Raw genomic sequence first — 17,378 nt, 5'->3', positions numbered from 1 at the left:
AAAGAATTTTCTTAAAACCATTTTTGCAAGAAATTGGCAGCAGTCTTTAGATTGCTAAATATAAGTGGACAAAATATATTTTAATGAAGTGATTATCTTTAATTTAAAGACAACTGTCAGTAACAATAGATTAATAATTCATTTTTTCCTTTTTACTTTCAAGAGGTTACACCATTTTGAAAATTATATTGGCCATCTCCACTGGTCAGAAGGAGGTTCTTCAACTAGAGGCTCCCATGGTTTCCACTGTATCATTTTTCTTGCCAGGGACAGCTCATTTTCAGCCTGTTAATAAACACCATACACAAAGTCTTAAATTCTATACAATTGCCAAAATATTAAATTACCTCTATTTCAGTTAATTACCTAAGTGATGTCATTATCTACCATGATCACAGACTACCACAAATTTCACCTCTAAATATCTAAGGAACTGTAACGTTTTTGGGGTTTGTTTTTTTAAAAAAATGGCATCACCCCCAAACAGACAGTCTGTTCAGCAAGACATCCCCAATGACAACTTCATGGTATTTTCCACTCTATTTGGATTATGCCCCTATGTTTTTCAGTCCTCTTCTGCCCTTTTCACCAATTTAGACTCTGTAAGAAGCAATGTAGGTATACATGCATATTTATAAGCATAATACAAGAAACACTGGTTAATTTTTAAAGTTTTAGCATGGCCATCCCAATCACAACAGGAAAATTAGTTTTCAGGTTTTTTTTTTTTCTGTTTCACTGTTTGTTTTGCAGCAAAGGAAGATACACAAAACTGCCAATTTTATGTACAGAAGCTCAGCAAAAGGAAGACTAAAAAACACCTCTACATTTGTACTTCATCTTAAATTTCCACTCATTACCTGTACAATGACTTCTTCTATCTGACCACTATTCAGTTTGTCCTGCAGTTTTTGCACATCAGTCTCCTGTGTGTTCAAATACATACAATAAAATGTTTTAGTGAGAAGTAGAAAGCCCATAAAAAGCATGAAAACAGTATTTTAACCAGATCACACTCCAGTCTTTCTCAGAACTACTATCAAATTAGCTGGGTTATATAATTTTACATTATCAAAGAAATCTCACACTCATTTGTTACTGAAAAGCAAACATCAAACCCTCAATGATAAATACAAAGAATGAATGCTATTTAATGAACCTAAAGAAGTATTAGCAGATAACGGCTTTAGTTTATATCTTGGAAAAAAATCTTGTTCTTAGATTTTTATAGAGTCATATGCAACTTTTCAATTATCATCTTAAATACACAAAACCAGTATTGCACAGCTTAATATAAAAAAGCGGTTTTAAATACTGAACGCAAGGATTGTTCTAAGATACTATATTGGCCTGAGCACATACATTTTTCTGTGCAAGTGTGTGAAAATTACCACTTTTCTATGAATCTTTCAAAAAATATATGTTTGCTTCTAATTTTCACAGATCATCAGCAGGAGATTAACAATTCCTTTAAATATGCCATCAAAATATCCCAGTCAATAACAAAAATAAACCTCGATACTTCAATTGTTTCTGAACTGATAGCAGAAAGTTACATGTGCACCTGAGAAACAGCCAGGCACTCCAAAAATCATTTTTCTCATCCTATGAAATTTTTTTATGTGCCTTATAATGAAATAACACTGCACTTACTTTTTTCACCAACTCAAACCGCTCGTTTACAATCTGCTCAGTGTATTTCCTATAAGCTGCATCTTTGGGAATGTTTTGCAGGACACCAAGGATTTTTGTGTACAGTATTCGCAGGCGCTGAAGTGATCACAAGACATGGTTAAAATACACAGCTACAATTATTTCACTTCTTGTCCTACTAAACCTACTAAGCTACTATTTATACACAAAATATGGTATTCAATCCAGAAGTGTAAGATTAACTAAGAATTAAGTCTGAGCCACTGAACTCCATCTTGGGTGAAACAGGGATTTATCAGGACTGAAAAATTACCATTGCATTCCTCAAAGTAAAAAGAAAAGGAAAAAGACAGTTGCATTCTGAACACACTTGATGCAAAATGAAAAAACAATATAGGCTGTAAAGTGCTCTTAAAAAAAAAAAAAAAGGCAAATTCATGTCTAACCCATCAGATACTGAAAATTTACCTGAGGAAGATACAAAGAGATTATAATGGAGGTTTTTTTGTCACTTCTCCTCATGCTGATGCAAAGTTCTGAGTAACAAACAGATTTAAATTAAACCTAAATCTTTTATTGCTGGATTTAAATGCAGGGATAAAGGACATATTGTGGTGAATAAACTGACACTTTTGGACCAGGTAATTGTGTCTAACTGACAAGGAACAGATATCCTATTGGAACAATATGAAATAGAAGCAGAATACTAAAAGAAATACAAGGAAGAAAAAATAGGAAACAAAAAGAAGACTAGCAAAGAATCTGAGCTTCAACTAAAGCATTGTCTAGTACTTTACTCTTGGCTTTAAGTCACTGAAAAAACTGAAATGTAGTAAGCTCACCCAGCAAGTGTCTGAAACGGCTGTAGGCTGAGCTGGAATAATTTTTACCAAACAGTAGTGATTTTATCAATGGTTCTTTTTGACAACATTCTTAAGTATTGGAGTAAAAAGCATTTTTGAAACAGAATTGTTGTATAATAAGAAATTTCAGAGCGGAGAACTGAAGTTCTTTACTGAAGTTCTTTCAAAGCTAATGCCTCCTGAATAAGCATGATGTGGCAAACATACACTACTGAGCCTGAGGAGGCAAAAAGAAAGCCACATATTGCTACAAGAACCACCTAACGCAGTTCCTGAGTACCACTGAATTCCCATCTCAGCCCTGCTTGCCATCACAGGGCCTTGACGTCGCTTTGCACCACATGGCTGGCCTCTATCATCTAAGATCAGGCTATCCCTCTAGTATAAGTTGTTTCAGTGCTTGGGTACACCATGTAGCAAAGCAGGAAAAATCTTTTTGCCTGTGAAGTAGAAATTATATTTATGAAGAACTGAATTTAAAGAGTTCTTTGTTTTGGCATTACTGATGAAAGAAATCAAATATTGGTTCATAAAATAACTTACAATGATACGCATTAAACCTTTATCACTGTGGGCAGTTTTACTAGTTTAATTAAGCTAGCACCAGATTAAGATACACAGCAGACCTACACATGCAAGCACATCACAAAAGCCTTAGATCTCACTGACAGTTTCCATTAGTACAGAACAAGATGTATGACATACCTCATGAGGGTTCTCAGCTACAGCCAATCCTACAAGTCCAGTGGTCTGCAGAGAAAGCATAAACATACTTAACACAGCTAAACATCATTTCCACACTCATTATTTTGTTTTGACTCAATATGTACCTGACAGGGACCATTCTGTAACACCAGCCCTGCCTCCTGCCATATCCCCATTATCTCAGAGTTCCAGTGCTCCAAGAGGGAGCAGCTCACCTTACCAGAATCAGAATCATAGAACATCCTGAGTTGAAAGGGACCCACAAGTATCACTGAGTCCAACTCCTTCCCTGCACAGCACCATCTCCAAGAGTCACACCATGTGCCTGAGAGCACTGTCCAAACGCTTCTTGAACTCTGTCAGGCTGGTGCTGTCACGACTTCCCTGGGGAGCCTGTTCCAGCGCCCAACCACCCTCTGGGTGAAGAACCTTTTCGTAACATCCAAACTAAACCTCCGCTGACAGAGGTCCTGTCATTGGTGACCACAGAGATCAGTGGTCAGATCTGCCCCTCGTCTTCTCCTCATGAAGAAGTTGTAGACTGCCATGAGGTGCCCCCTCGGCCTCCTCCAGGCTGAACAGACCAAGGGCCTCCGCCACTCCTCATAGGGCTTCCCCTACAGGCCCTTCACCATCTTTCTTGCCCACCTTTGGAAGCTAATAGCTCAGTATCTTTCTCAAATCGCGATGACGAAAACGGCACACAATACTCAAGGTGAGGCCGCTCCAGTGCAGAGCAGAACGGCACAATCCCCTCCGACCGCCTGGCGATGCTGTGCCTGATGCCCACCAAGTGGCTGCTGAGGCAGCTCCGGTGCCCTCGCCTCCTGCCGCCCCACACCGCGAGCCCGCCGCCCCCGGGGACCGGGGAGGGGACCCGGGCCCTGCGCTGCCCTCGGCCTTTCCCTTGCAGGGTGCCCCGCTCGCTCTCACCCCGCGGCTCGTACACCCCCTGCCCTCTCCCCAGAAAGGACGACCCCGCGCAGCAGCGGGACCTGGACACGGCTCAAGGCCCCCGCCGGCGCCTCACCTTCCTCAGCGCCCCCGCCATGGCCGCGCTCGCGGCGCCCTCAGAGGACGCAGCGGAGGGCGCCGGGCTGCGCATGCGCCGCAGCGGCCCGGGCCGGCGCTGTGCGGAAAGGGGGGCGCTGGCAGCGCCGTGCGCGGAGCGGTGCCTCCGGTGATGGGATCGCTCAGTAAACAAAAAACGCCCTAGAACACAAACAGAGAGAAAATAGAAAATACGGAACTTAATTACGGGCCTTGAGATAAGAGACAACGGGACAAAAGAGCAGTGAAAAGACAGTTTAAGTTACTGGTAGAGGTGAACAAGATGTTAATTTGACGATCCAGTTGGTCCTCTATTAAGTCTTATGCTTAGTTGCTAACTTAATGGGTGAGTTTTGCGTAGTGAGTAATACCTTGTAAGTTTATATCTTATTCTGGACAAACTTTTCTTTCTAATTCCTTTGCGCTGCTCTTGAGCTCCTCTTTCCCATAGCTGGTAAGCAAACTGAACAGACCGAGTTTCAGAATGTCGTCGAGTTCTGCCTGGATGCCAGTCCTTTGGGGAAACATGCACTTCCACCAATCTGCAACTAAACCAAAGTGGTTAATACAGTTTACATCAGAATTCGGGGTTTGTGTTTCCCCACTTCTGGGTTCTTTGCAATTGCGCTGGAAAGAGCTGAAGTTTCTTTCCAAGGTACTGAAGTTCTTTCTCTTTGCAAAATGACAGTCTTTAAAAGTTTCTCCCTTTTCTTTTTTGGATCAGCCCGGTATTTTCCCCTTGTCTCTGATGGTCCAACCAGATGATCTCTCTCCTGACCACACTAACAGACCACAGCACAAATTGTTCTGTGCCTGGTGATCTTTTAAGGCAGCATCGTTCAAAAGTAGTTTTGAGTGACTGTTTAGACAGCCTAAGCACGTAGGAGTCCTTGCCACATCCTAACAAAGGGTGAAAAACAGTAGGCCGTGTTGATGAAAATGTTCATGAAATCAATCCCAGAGTGGTACTGTGAGAAATTCTCCAAACTGGTCAAACCCTGTTTCAATAGATGATTTATTTTAAAACATAACAAAGCTGAAAACTACAAAGTATTATCAGTGTACAATCAACAAGTCCCTGGCTTTGAAAACAAACCAAAAAAAACCCCTCCAAACCACCCAGACAGTATTTCATTTTATTTATTATCTGTTTTACACTGGGGATACTGTTAGGAGTATTAACCTGTCTGTTAATATTCAGTATGTAGGCACCCTAGGAATGCCTTGCTGTAGCTCTTCATCCCATGTTTTTCTCACCAATGAATTTGTCTCAGGGTATTTTATTTCAAATTGCCATATGATTTGGTATCTGGGCAAAACTCTTCTATTTATTCAGTATGAAACATAATTGATGGATTTATATGTAGTGATTATGTAAGAGTGGAATCAGGCACTTTATGCAGAATGCATAATGTTATTAAAAATATCCGAAAATCAAAGCAATACCATGTCTGTAATGTCGATATGTAGTATTCTGATGGTGTCCTGGTTATGTAAAGGAAATGAAAGGACTGAAAGTAAGTAATTAAAATATTTGTGTTCTTTATATGTATTATAAATATGTATTTTTTATTTTTTAATTAGATAAGAATATATTTCTGTTCATATCATCTCTTAGCCAACAGTAGAGCAGGATCTCAGAATTGTTTCTGTCTGCTTCTGTTAGACTGGGTTTTTTAGGGGCATGCCACTTTTAGGTCACACTGGCAAAAGAAATTGCAGTGAATATTATCATTAAATGTTTTTGTTGTTCTTGCGTTCAAAGATTGAAATGCATGTAGTGCCTTAGTTAAGCTTACACTTTTATGGTTCTATAAATGCAAGTGAATCGAGAGTCACGGAAGAGTTCACAGTGTAAAATTGAATTTCATTAGAACAATTAAAGAGAAGTTGGAAGTTTGGAGGTTTTTTTCAGTTTGTTGTGTACCCTTATTGTCTGTTCATTATGGTAAAGATGGTAACTAATCGGTTAAATTGGTTAAAACCAGAACATGACCGAGGTTTTGAATCAGTGATGTTTCCAGCTTCTTCCTTACCACATGCCTGGGTTTAGCTTGCTGGGTACTGCTGTTCTTGATCTTGCTCTGGGGTTATTCTGTATTTTCATCACTGCTGTGTGTGGTACCATGCCTCCTGCTTCTTTGCCCAGTTTCGAGTTATTAAACTAGTTAAATAAGTACTGTAATTGTCTGTCATGGTATCTCTAAGGCTTTCCATCATGTCAGCCTCAGAGAGAGAGATCAGTTTTTGGTGATGTAATATGGTGGGGTCTGCAATTAGTTAAAGGCTAAATCTTCTCAAACTTGTTGTGATTTATGTAAATATGCTCCCATATTTTGTTAACGTAGCACTTGAGAATAATTGGCAAGTTACTAGTTTTCTTAATGGGAGTTGTTTAACCAATGGGGGCACAGATAATCTTCTTGTACCCCCAGACCTCGTGTTACATTTGATGAGATTTTAGAGAAGTCATGTGTAATACTTTCCTGAGGGTCGAGTCTGCTTATGTTACAGTTGTACAAGGTCAGACCTTAATTTATCTAGCAACTGCGTATTTAATTTTAGAAGTATCACAGGACACCTCAGCTTGCAGGGCACCAGTCCTGGCTGTTCAAAATGCAGGCCCCAGAGTAACACTGGCAAGATAATGGGTTGAAATGGTGAGACTGTGGTATGCTCGCCAATTAGACTAAAAGAAAAATAGTTTAAAAATGTAATAATTAAGAAACTGAGTCCAAATTTAGATTGCTAGTAATTATTTTGTTGCTGTGAATAACCTCTGTGCATGCCTAAGGGCCTTCTATTTATAGAGTAATGCTAAGATTGTCTAGTTTATTTTAAGGATAAGAAATTAGAATAACATTAACTCCCACATAAATTTATGTGTTTAAAAGCAATGAATAGTTGATACACTTCTTTCCAAGGAAGGATGCAACTCCCATGATTAGCAAGTAGTTAATATATTTTACTAATGAAAAAAGAGTAACTTAGAGAGAAAATATTTTTTCTGTTTTAAGTAAAACATCAAGAAGTAATATCTAGTTTTTCAGGTATGAATATAAAAAAATATAAGAAAATTACCAGGCTACTCAAAATGTTGTTTAATGAAAATATTCTTTGTAATGTGAAAAACTAAAACTCATTTAGAATAAGGATTTGCAGTTGTTTCCTGTGATCTAGTGTGTGGGTCTGGCAATTGAGAAACTGCCATGGGTGAATGGAAGAAGATTTTCCTGCTGAGCTTTTTAGCCTTTTCATTGCCACATCACGTAATGTAGCAGGGATGTTTCTGTTGCTGCTCAGAGTACCAGCCATGCTGTTACGTTCCCCTGTGATCCTTGTGGAACATCCATGCTTTGGTCAGACCTTGTCACCTCAGCGCAGTGTATTACCAGCAGTGATATAGCAGATCAGGCTCTCGAAGCGCGTGTAGACAGACCCTTGGCAGTGTGTCCAGCACTTGTGCTCTGAGGAGCTGTTTGTGGTACACCTACTCTACCCTGTCACAGTGACTTGCTACCTTACCAGCTTTCTCATTTCACAGTATATGAATTTTTGTGGGATAAGACGATTGGAAAAGAGTACACACAGCACTTCTGAAACATTGCTCACCTGAGACCTTTCTGGTTAAGTTTGCGTTCAAGAGCTTTATGATGCCTGTGGCATTATCAGTCAGGGGAGTATAGCAAAGCAGGAGAAAGCTGACCACATGGGTATGGAAACTGCATGACCAGAGAAAATTTTCTGTGATGGCCTCTGAACTGATTTATTCCTCTGATTTTCTGGAGAGAAAGGAATGGTAGAAAGGAAATACATTTTAATGAAAATAAAAGGATTTTATTACTAAACAACTATCTTGCTTAGTGTTCTTAACTCTTCTTGGAAACACTGATGTTGGGAGGGTATTGATCATCTGGCAGGACTAGACCGTATGTGGCCGTACATTGTTACAAAGATTTTGTAATACGCTAAACTGACTTTTTTCAGAGAGTTTGCGGTGTGAGGGTTTGATCTAAGGCCTGTATAAATCTTCGTGAGCTTTCTTGGTTCAGGCTCTGGGGTAAGTATGATATGATGGGCTGTAATATAATAATTCTCAACTCTCCTAAGGACAGCAACTTAGTAGGGCTTGCATGGAGGTCCATCCATGTGGATCCAATAGGGGGATCATGATTCATTAAAAAAAGCTTTATCAGTGGCATGAAACCTTCAAATGGAGGGTTTTCAAAATGGAAGGTGTGAAAAAAGGGAAGGTAACTTCTGTCTTAGAGCTGTTGTGGAGGAAATGAGATTATGAATGTTATATATTTTTTCCTTAAAAAATTATCTTATGTAAATCAGCTATTTCATTAGGAGCACCTCTTAGCTGCCAACAAAATATTAATGTATTCTGAAATGTACTTTCCTTGTAGCTGATGGCAGGCTGAGGTTGTAGTTATGTTCATTAATGTATACTTCTGAAACTGTTAGTCCAGGAGAGGTTTTATCTTTGCTCTCTAAAAGGTTTATGAGCGTACATAACAAGAGTGTATTTGTGAGTTAAATGATGGAAGCTTTAAGGTGCCATCAGAATTAGAGAAGTGTTAATGAAAATGAGAGGAAAAATGCATAAAAGAACCTTGCCTCAGAATTCTCCTGCCTGTCAATGGAGTGCATTGCCCACAAGAGATGAGGGAGAGTGATACATGTGTCCACATTGTGATGAATAGTTCATCATATGTGTTAAATCTTTTTTTAGCCTGTTATGCTATAACGTTGACTATGGACACAATAGGAAGGAGCAGAGAACCTTCAGAAAAGCTTGTCCTTTATGAACAACAAAAAGGTCTGTTCTTCTAAGCCCCAAGTGAAAAGGTGTTCGTGAATATTCTTTTGTTATTCTTGGACTCCTTTGTGTTCAGAGATGGCACTCAAGACCAAAGTTGAATATTTTTTCCTTCAGAAAAAATGGGATTGAAGTATAGATTTTTAACATTTTCCTTCAGATTTTTTCCTTGCAGTTAAAAACCCAGGCCATGGTTCCAGTACACATTGAAAGAGGTGAGAAACTGTATGTCATAGGTTAGCAAGCATTGTCCCGGAAGGGATATCCTTGCTAAGGGGTGCTTACAGTTTCCTCTGGAACCTGATGGAACCTATCAGCTGGCCAGTTTGAATATGGACAATTCTTTAAGCCACTTAAAGTTGTGACCACCTCTGTGATCCACATTTAAGAATAGACAAACTCCCCCTCCAAGCTCTCTCTCGTTTCCGGCGCTGGGACAGGTGGCTGCGGGCCCCGTGTGGGGGCCAGCGGGCCCAGCCAGGCCCTGCTTGGGCCAGGCCGGGCCGGGCCACGGCCATCCTGAAGCCATGGACCTGTTCCAGCCATGGAACCCCCCCCACTGCCTTGCCGTGGGCAGCCGGAGCGGCTCGGCTCTCCCCCCTCTCCACTGTGATAAAAGAAATTCAACATTCCAGCTGCAAAGCTGCAAGGCCGAGGTGAGATTAACCCTTTTTACTGCTGTGAAGAGCTGAAAACCCTAGGGAAGAGAGAGAGGAGATGCTTAAAGCTGAAATTTTGTGAATCTATGATATATCAGAGTATCCCGTTGTAATTCCATGAAGATATGGGGGGTGGAGTGTTCAACTCGTGAGCAAAAGCACCTGCGCTGAGATAGGCAGATGCTGACGCAGCTGTAATTTCATGAGAAGTTTGGACAGGGAGAGATGAACCAGATGAGGACTTTTGCTCCAAACGGGAAAGGAGAAAACCTCAGTCCCTAGAGATGCTCCCAGAGATAGTCCTAACAATGAAGATGAGGAAGACCCTTTGCTCCCAGGGAAGGAGAAGGGCCTCTGTTTTTGTTCCTGAACGGCTCAACCTTAAAATTGTACCCCAAAAAACTTCAAGAGTGGACCCTCAAACGCGGGAAAACCAATTGCTATCTGTGTGTGACCTTGAACAAGCTGCATGTCGGGGGAAAGGACTCACACGCAGGCAGAGAGACTCCTCTTCCTAAATGGACTGAACAATATTTGGAAGTGGGCGGCTGTCTCGTTGTGATACTGTTTTCATAGCATGAGCAAGAAGAGACTTCTCTTTCTAAATGGACTAAACAAGGTTATTATGGCAGTGGTAAACAGACTGAACATCTTAAGGGTTGTCTTTTCACATTGTCAGTGGGAGAAGGGAGGAAAGTGGGAGGAGGAGGAGAGTTCTGAAGGTGGTATAATTTTTTTTTTTTTCCTCTTCTTTTAGGTCTGTTAATAAACTTCTTTATATTCTTTCAAGTTTGGTGCCTGCTTTGCATTTCTCCTAATTCTTATCTCACAGAAGATAAACAGTAATGAGTATTTTAGACCAAACCACTACACTGTATTATGTGGGGATCTGAATCCGAGAGACCTTTAGTTTCTGAGTCAATCTGACTGTAAGCCCTTACTAATTTAATTTTGGTTTGCAAGCTTTATCATAATATACTAAGTAGTAAGGTATTTGCGGATGGGATTATAATATTGGCTGTGGTACTTTGAGTGACTTACTGCTTACAAGAGCAATGCAAAAACTAGTCTAAAAAGAAACTTGATGAATATTTCCCCTTGAAAATAAGTTTCAGAAGATTTCTTCCAAATAGCATTTCCAATGTTCCTTCTCTATTTGCAGAATGACTAGAACAATGATCCCTCTGTGAAAACCATACAACAGGGACTTAGTATAATTGTTTAATATTTGTTCAACACTTTGAGGATGATAAGTGTTCAGTGTGGTGGAAAGAGCACATGACTGCACAAACTGTGGGAGCAGTAGTTTAAAATTTAAAAAAACCCCTGATTCAACAGGACAAATGTGTTAAGCCACTAAGATTGAATCAGAGAAACGATCAAAACCCAAAACTCATTTGGAAAAACCTAGGTTTTTATGGCTATGCATATATTAACTGAAAGCTTTTTTCCTTCTGTGTGTTTCACAATATAAACGACTGCATTTTACACTTCAAAAACCTAGAAGGTGTTGTAAAGAGTGACATTCCTGACCTTCCAGTTAAAATGAGAATTTACTAGTAAGATGGTTGGTTGATGTGACATGTGAGGAAAAAGCATGGTGAACATAAGCCACAGTTACAGCTGGTGATACGAGCAGACTGAATTTAAGTTGATGACTATAGTTAAAAGGTTTGACATACTCTGTTGCTAATCCACTGAGCATTTCAGTGACTCTCACACCTTGAAAATAATAGCTGGCATGGCTTGACCATCACCTGACCTTCTGCACCAAACTCCTGTGAATGTCCATTAAACTTCACAGCTCTGCAGTAGTGCAGAGTCCAAAGTCCTTTGTCTTCTTTAATAGACTGTGCCTTGGCAGTATAAAGATAAAGCAATATTTGTGACTGTGGTTTGCTTTGGGGGGTTTTAACATATTAAGGACCATTAAAAGTGATAATTAATAACATGTGATGAGACCATTTGATTGTATCACCTGGTGAGAACAATAGGAAAATTGTAACATCCATGAAGCAAGGTAAAACAACTAAAATAAAATAGTCCCTTTGCAAATCTGAGCTTTTGGCATATTATTTTTTCAACTGCATCATGTTTATCTGTTCGAGTTTCTAAGGTCAAGTATCTGGGCTTCAAGAGCTTGTGAACCTGACATGTGCTTTGGAGGAAACTGATCAAAGAGTGTGGCTTCCACTGCCTGAGGTTGCAGCTCGACCAATTCCACAAATACTTGAAATCACTTTAGATGGCAAGTAAGGTTAAAATAGCCCATAAGATAAGGGGAGCAGCAAAGAAACTGAGAACAATGAAGACACCAACAGGCTAGAACTAAAAAAGTATGACCAAGTCCTCCATGAAGCCTCTTGCTTGTGTTGTTTAAATGTTCAGGCAAATTTTCTGGGTTTGGAAAAGTTGCATCGATTTACACCAGCAAATAACTTGGACCATTTTTAACACTTTGTTCAGAAACTTGTACAGACAAAGCAAAAATTACTATTCAGCATTCATTGTGCTTGGCAGTACTGGTTAGGTAAACATAATTACAGGTACTTTTCATAAAAACTTAGCATTTAAGGATTTCTGGTATATGTATATGTGTTAACAGCCTTGTGCTTTAATTTTGGTTTATCTTTTTTCACTCTCTTACCTCTAGCATCTTATAAATCAACATGGGAATACAAAACATGCAATGGAAAAATAGCATTAACTTTGGCAGCAAAAACTAGCTGTGTGAAAAATGTGCAAATGATCCTGGAAAAGGGTATTTATCCCAGTACCATAAATTACAAAGGAGAAACTCCACTTCTTCTTGGTAACTGCCTTCTCTGTCTGGGTTTAAGCAACATGACTAACAGCACTTCTTCTTTGTTCAATACCCAGCCAAGCACTCCTGTTGGCTTGTGTGGTTTAAATGCTGGTCATTACTTTAGATGAAACTAAATGCCCAACACCTGGTGAAATGTACCCAGCATTTTGTTCAGCACTCATCATGCTTCAGATGATCACTCAGCTGATCTTTAAGATGCTCCTTATGTTTTAGGTGGTTGCTGAGCTGCTGCTAAGAAAAGGGGACCAATTTTTTTATTCAAGGTACTTTCTCTGTAAGGTCAGGTGCTACCTTTATCAACCTGGTCCTATTCAACCATCTTATGGTACAAGTAGAATACAAGAATAAGCTATGGTTTTAACTGGAATGTACTTTTTCTGGAGGTTAGTGGAGATTTTTGGTTTTATCAGATGGTTTCTTGAGGAGTAGGCAGGTACTTTGAAAAACCTCTCATCTCATTTCCCTCCCCTCTTGTGCTGAAAACAAGTTTCAACTGCACTGTAATACCCCACTCTAAAGAAAGATGATTCCTTTGGAAGATTTTATGCTATTGGTAGACTTAAGTGAGTTTTACTGTACATGAGTAATTTAGCTATATTAGCTTCCAGTTTCTGTTAAATGTCAAAATATCTTCATGATTCTGAAGAGAATAAATCTGTGAAATTAATATGAGAAAATGTAATGTATAATGCAATTATCACTATTGAAATATTCAGTTATCTAACTTTTTATTAACTTTCATCCAATGCAAATACTGTATTACCATTTTAAGGCCCTGAGGCATTTATAAGGCATTCTTCTGAAATTTCTTGCTTTCAGTTCTTTTCAATAATTGTAAGTCTGTGAAACTTCAGCTATTTTCAGCCATTGCTTTTAATGAATCCTGCAAAGAGTTAACTAGAGCTGCTGAAAAAGATCTTTCCCCTTATAATGAGAATTTAGTTTCCTAAATGTTTCTCTATACAGTATAAACTCCTGAAAGTGAGGTCTGTCATCAGTTTATTTTTTATGTGATGCTTTTTGTGTTTTTCTGTCGCTTAGCACTGAAAATGTGGATGTAGATATTGCTGTACATCATGCATTTCAACTGTAGTTTCAGTGAAATAGAGGATCAGGTGCTTAACACTTAATAGATGATACTCATGATTTAGTTACTCCTTTTAATTTTAAAACTCTGATGAGAGGTCTCTTTAGTAGAAACGTAAATGCTGAAGAAGTATCTGTCTAGTGGGATGATCTGGGCTTTCAGGTACATTTGGTCATATTATACTTCAAAGCAGTTGTGGGTAATTGTGAAGACTGTTGCCTCTTGAAAACCTTCTTATATAATGGGACATTCACAAAAGTTAAATTTGTTAACCCTATGGTGCTGATCTCTCTCAGCTGCTCCGCCAGTGAGTGATCTGCTATTCCAAAGCAGAAGTTCATTCTTTTCAGAAGTAAAATAAGACTATTACTCAGCATCACGATTTAATATGTAAATAATTTGCAAGAGTAGTTATCCATGAAAACCATGGAACCTCAAAACAACAGCATATGGCCTTTAAGTATGGCACATGTCAACAGTACTTTGGTTGACGACAACGACAGAGTACACACTAGGATTTGAGCTGCCAGGTGAGAAAGAAAGTCACAAGTGGAATTTTCCTGGGATGCCGTAATGTTTGCAACAACTTTAAAAGTAAGGACCATATTTGAATACTATGTGATTTTAATTTTTTCTTTTCTTGTGATATACCTGCTTCTGGATTCTCAGAATCAAAGTGGCTTTTACCTTCTATGCTCCAGACTGAGGCAGTTTTGAGCTCGTATTGGAGTACCTTGATTTCCCAAGCAGATGACATTACTGTTTATTTACCATATATTGGATTCTCATATTTCTAGGACTGGAAATCTTTTTAATTTCTTCTTATAGAAACATGAGGAAAAGCTTTTCTAAAGCTTAGAAAAGCTTAGAAAACTCACAAGATGTGCATAGATAAAACATTGCTCAGCAATGCATGAAGCTGCAAAACAGAGATGCACAGACATTGTTGCTCTTCTGACAAATGATGGAAATGTGAACATTAAGGGTGAATATTGAGTAACACCTTTAGGGCTTACGGCTGAATGTGGTCACTGTAATGTGCTGGAGCATCTTAATCATAACCCTATGTAGTCAGGGAAAGACAACTACACCTCTGCACTGGCATACATCTTGCTTGACTGATGAAGTCTTTCAGGTGATTATGGAAAAGGAAAGAAGGAGGAAATGACCTAGAAGGAAAGGAAGCACAGGTGAGTGTTTTTGCTAGACTGGAGTGATGCTTCCATTTTTCCATAATGCGTGTGAGAGGAGTGGCAGAGTTGAAAGCAATTCATTTCAGTCAAGGAGAGATTGCTATACGTGCCCTTCTTGCCCTTCTATATTTCTCTCTTTACATGCCCTTCTTGCCCTTCAGTGTTTCTCCTCACTCCATCCCTCCCTCCCTCCTATCTTTCCTTCCACATATGGAATTATATTGGTATTAATTAATGAAGTGTTTTTGAAATATGCCAGTTTCAAAGTGCTCAGTTGCCATTCTTACAGTCAAAGCAGAGCCCACTCAGGTGAGCACTTGAACTTGTATCTGTACACCTCTTATTTTGCCTTCGAGTTTTATGTTTGCCACAAAAAATACTTCTTGTTTTAGTAAAGTTTCAACTTAAATATATCTGATAATAAGGAGGAAAGTACTGTGGGTTTGTTTTTATGATGATCTACAAATCACTTTGGATATAAATATAAGTTCTGTATCCTCCTTTGAGGTGGAGATGTCAAGACCTTAGCAGATGATTGTGCATCAGTACTGTTTAAAACAGCTGGAGGACGTAGTCTAGGCTGCATAGCTCTGCTTTTGGAATATGGAGGAAGTGGCAATGTGCCTAATGAGGCAGGACTGCTTCCCATACACAAAGTGGCTTGTGAGGGGCATTACCTGTGAGTATGAGCTTGGACTTTACATTTTCTCTAAGAAAAAGTGTGGCACAAGCTCACATCAGAGATGGCTGTGGTAAACTTGGAAACATATTTATATAAATTTATATTTTAGAAATACCTGTGTTAGATTAGATTTAATAAACTTTTATTTTTAGCATAATCAAAGCAAAATGCAAAACACTCTCCTTAGAATTAAGTGAAAACCACTGAAACAACTTAAACACAACATCCTATTTGACAGTGCTCAAAACTGGTGTTCCTGTGTTTTGATCTTTTGTAAAATGTCTAGTTGGTAATTCAGAGTATAGCTGGATGAGGGTTATTTTCCTCATGCAAGGAAATTACACCTGCCTAGTTTTGTTCACTGTTTTTTTGGGGCTAAGAAGTATCTTATTGTAGCCACAACCCAAACAGCTCACTCAGCTGTAGATGGCCAGAACCAGTTTCTAGAGCTCGTCATTGAAAATGGTTTGGATGTCAACACTCTCTTGACCGAACACGTAACTTCAGATACTTACAATCTGAAGGAAAGGTGGATGGAAGGAAAACTGCACTTTACTGTGCTGTTTCTAACAGTGAGATCCTTTGCACCAAAATATTGCTCAAAGCAGGAGCAAATGCAAACAAAGATCCTTTAAAATGTGTTTGTGTGGCGGTGAGAGCTGGCAGCCATGGAATTGTAAAGCTACTCCTATCTTATGGAGCAGATGTCAACTGCTAATTTTGTTGCTTAATGATATGCATTTCCCCAGTGCATTTGGTATCCTTTGAATGGTGACATGATGCTGAGGCTGTTGCTCAGCCATGGATATAATGTAGAGATGTGTTTGGACTTCATGTGTCAGGGTATCTTTAGAAACTCTTCTGTGCGGGCAGCTCCAGAGCACGAACTTTGACTATTTCCTCAATAAAGGATAAACTAGTAAATACATACCTTCCTTGCTTCTCTTCACTTTGCTCTTTTCATTAGCCAGAGTTAAACATTCTAGTTTATTGTGTAGAATTAGCATACTGGCAAAATCCTTTTTTAAAAACACTCTAAAAATAAAATAGCCATTTCTCATTTTCTACTCTGAGATAGAGAAAATGATGTATGTAGTGTGGTTTTATATTTGCATTCATATATTAGAGATTTGGGAAGGAAATTTTAAGAAATAATGAGGCAGGATTCTGGAATTTCTGTTCCTTTCCTAACCAGTGGAGTAAATGTGTTTCCAGAGAAGTATTTCCGTTGAACAAAACAGTGCCACAAATTACAGCAAATTTTTTTTTTGTTTGTTTTTGCCTTCAGGCCTGTTTGCATAAATGAAGGGTTCACAAAGGTTAAACATGGAAGAAAATGGCTTTTAAAGTAACCTACCTAGGTATCAATTTGACTGTTAAAGTCCATTGCTAGGACTTTGTTTAAATTATCTTCTGTAATTGCTTTAAAGTCTGTTCTTTTGGCATTCCTCTGCACAGATTTTGGAATTATGATTTGATATGTTCTCTGTTTCAGTTCTGTGAGTTTATTGCTGTTCCATGATTGAAGCATTTAGCTGGAAAAGTGGTTTCTGTTTTTGTAGATTACATGGATTATGTTCCTCTAAGTATGAGAATTAAGTTTTTCATAGAAACACAGGAAGAATGAAGAGAGATACCACAGACTGGGTAAATATCTAACTTCCAGTTAATAATGTTAGAATTTATTATAGGAAACTTTAATTACTTATGTCAGGTAACATTCATCCAAAGTGTTGTAGCATACTTCACACATTAAAAATCATGGTCCTATATAAAATTCTTCAAACATCTAAATGATTATTTTTAGGTATTTTTGCAAAGTGTTTGCTCCCAG

General features: G+C 38.9%; 2 protein-coding genes across 2 annotated transcripts; one reads left to right on the top strand and one right to left on the bottom strand.

The window, feature by feature from the left end:
* Window positions 1–61: 61 nt before the first annotated feature.
* On the bottom strand, window positions 62–4,342 carry NDUFA5 (NADH:ubiquinone oxidoreductase subunit A5). The gene is made up of 5 exons (XM_010395518.2): window positions 4,252–4,342; window positions 3,222–3,266; window positions 1,654–1,770; window positions 861–926; window positions 62–285 (listed from the first exon to the last, which is right to left on the bottom strand). Exons 1-5 carry the CDS (start codon window positions 4,324–4,326, stop codon window positions 184–186), a joined length of 405 nt encoding a protein of 134 aa, XP_010393820.1. The 5' UTR covers window positions 4,327–4,342; the 3' UTR covers window positions 62–183.
* Window positions 4,343–9,286: 4,944 nt separating this feature from the next.
* ASB15 (ankyrin repeat and SOCS box containing 15) lies at window positions 9,287–17,171 on the top strand. Its single transcript, XM_039570519.1, is given in 12 exon segments — window positions 9,287–9,311; window positions 11,716–11,775; window positions 11,872–12,003; window positions 12,409–12,567; window positions 14,577–14,730; window positions 15,368–15,541; window positions 15,897–16,074; window positions 16,077–16,257; window positions 16,260–16,298; window positions 16,301–16,432; window positions 16,435–16,463; window positions 17,040–17,171. Coding segments are annotated over 12 exon segments (1,395 nt in total).
* Window positions 17,172–17,378: the final 207 nt, after the last annotated feature.

This window comes from Corvus cornix, chromosome 1A, assembly GCF_000738735.6.
Source record: "Corvus cornix cornix isolate S_Up_H32 chromosome 1A, ASM73873v5, whole genome shotgun sequence".
Classification (NCBI taxonomy): Eukaryota; Metazoa; Chordata; class Aves; order Passeriformes; family Corvidae; genus Corvus; species Corvus cornix.
Note: the sequence above shows the minus strand (reverse complement) of the source record. Positions and strands in the feature narration are given on the sequence as shown.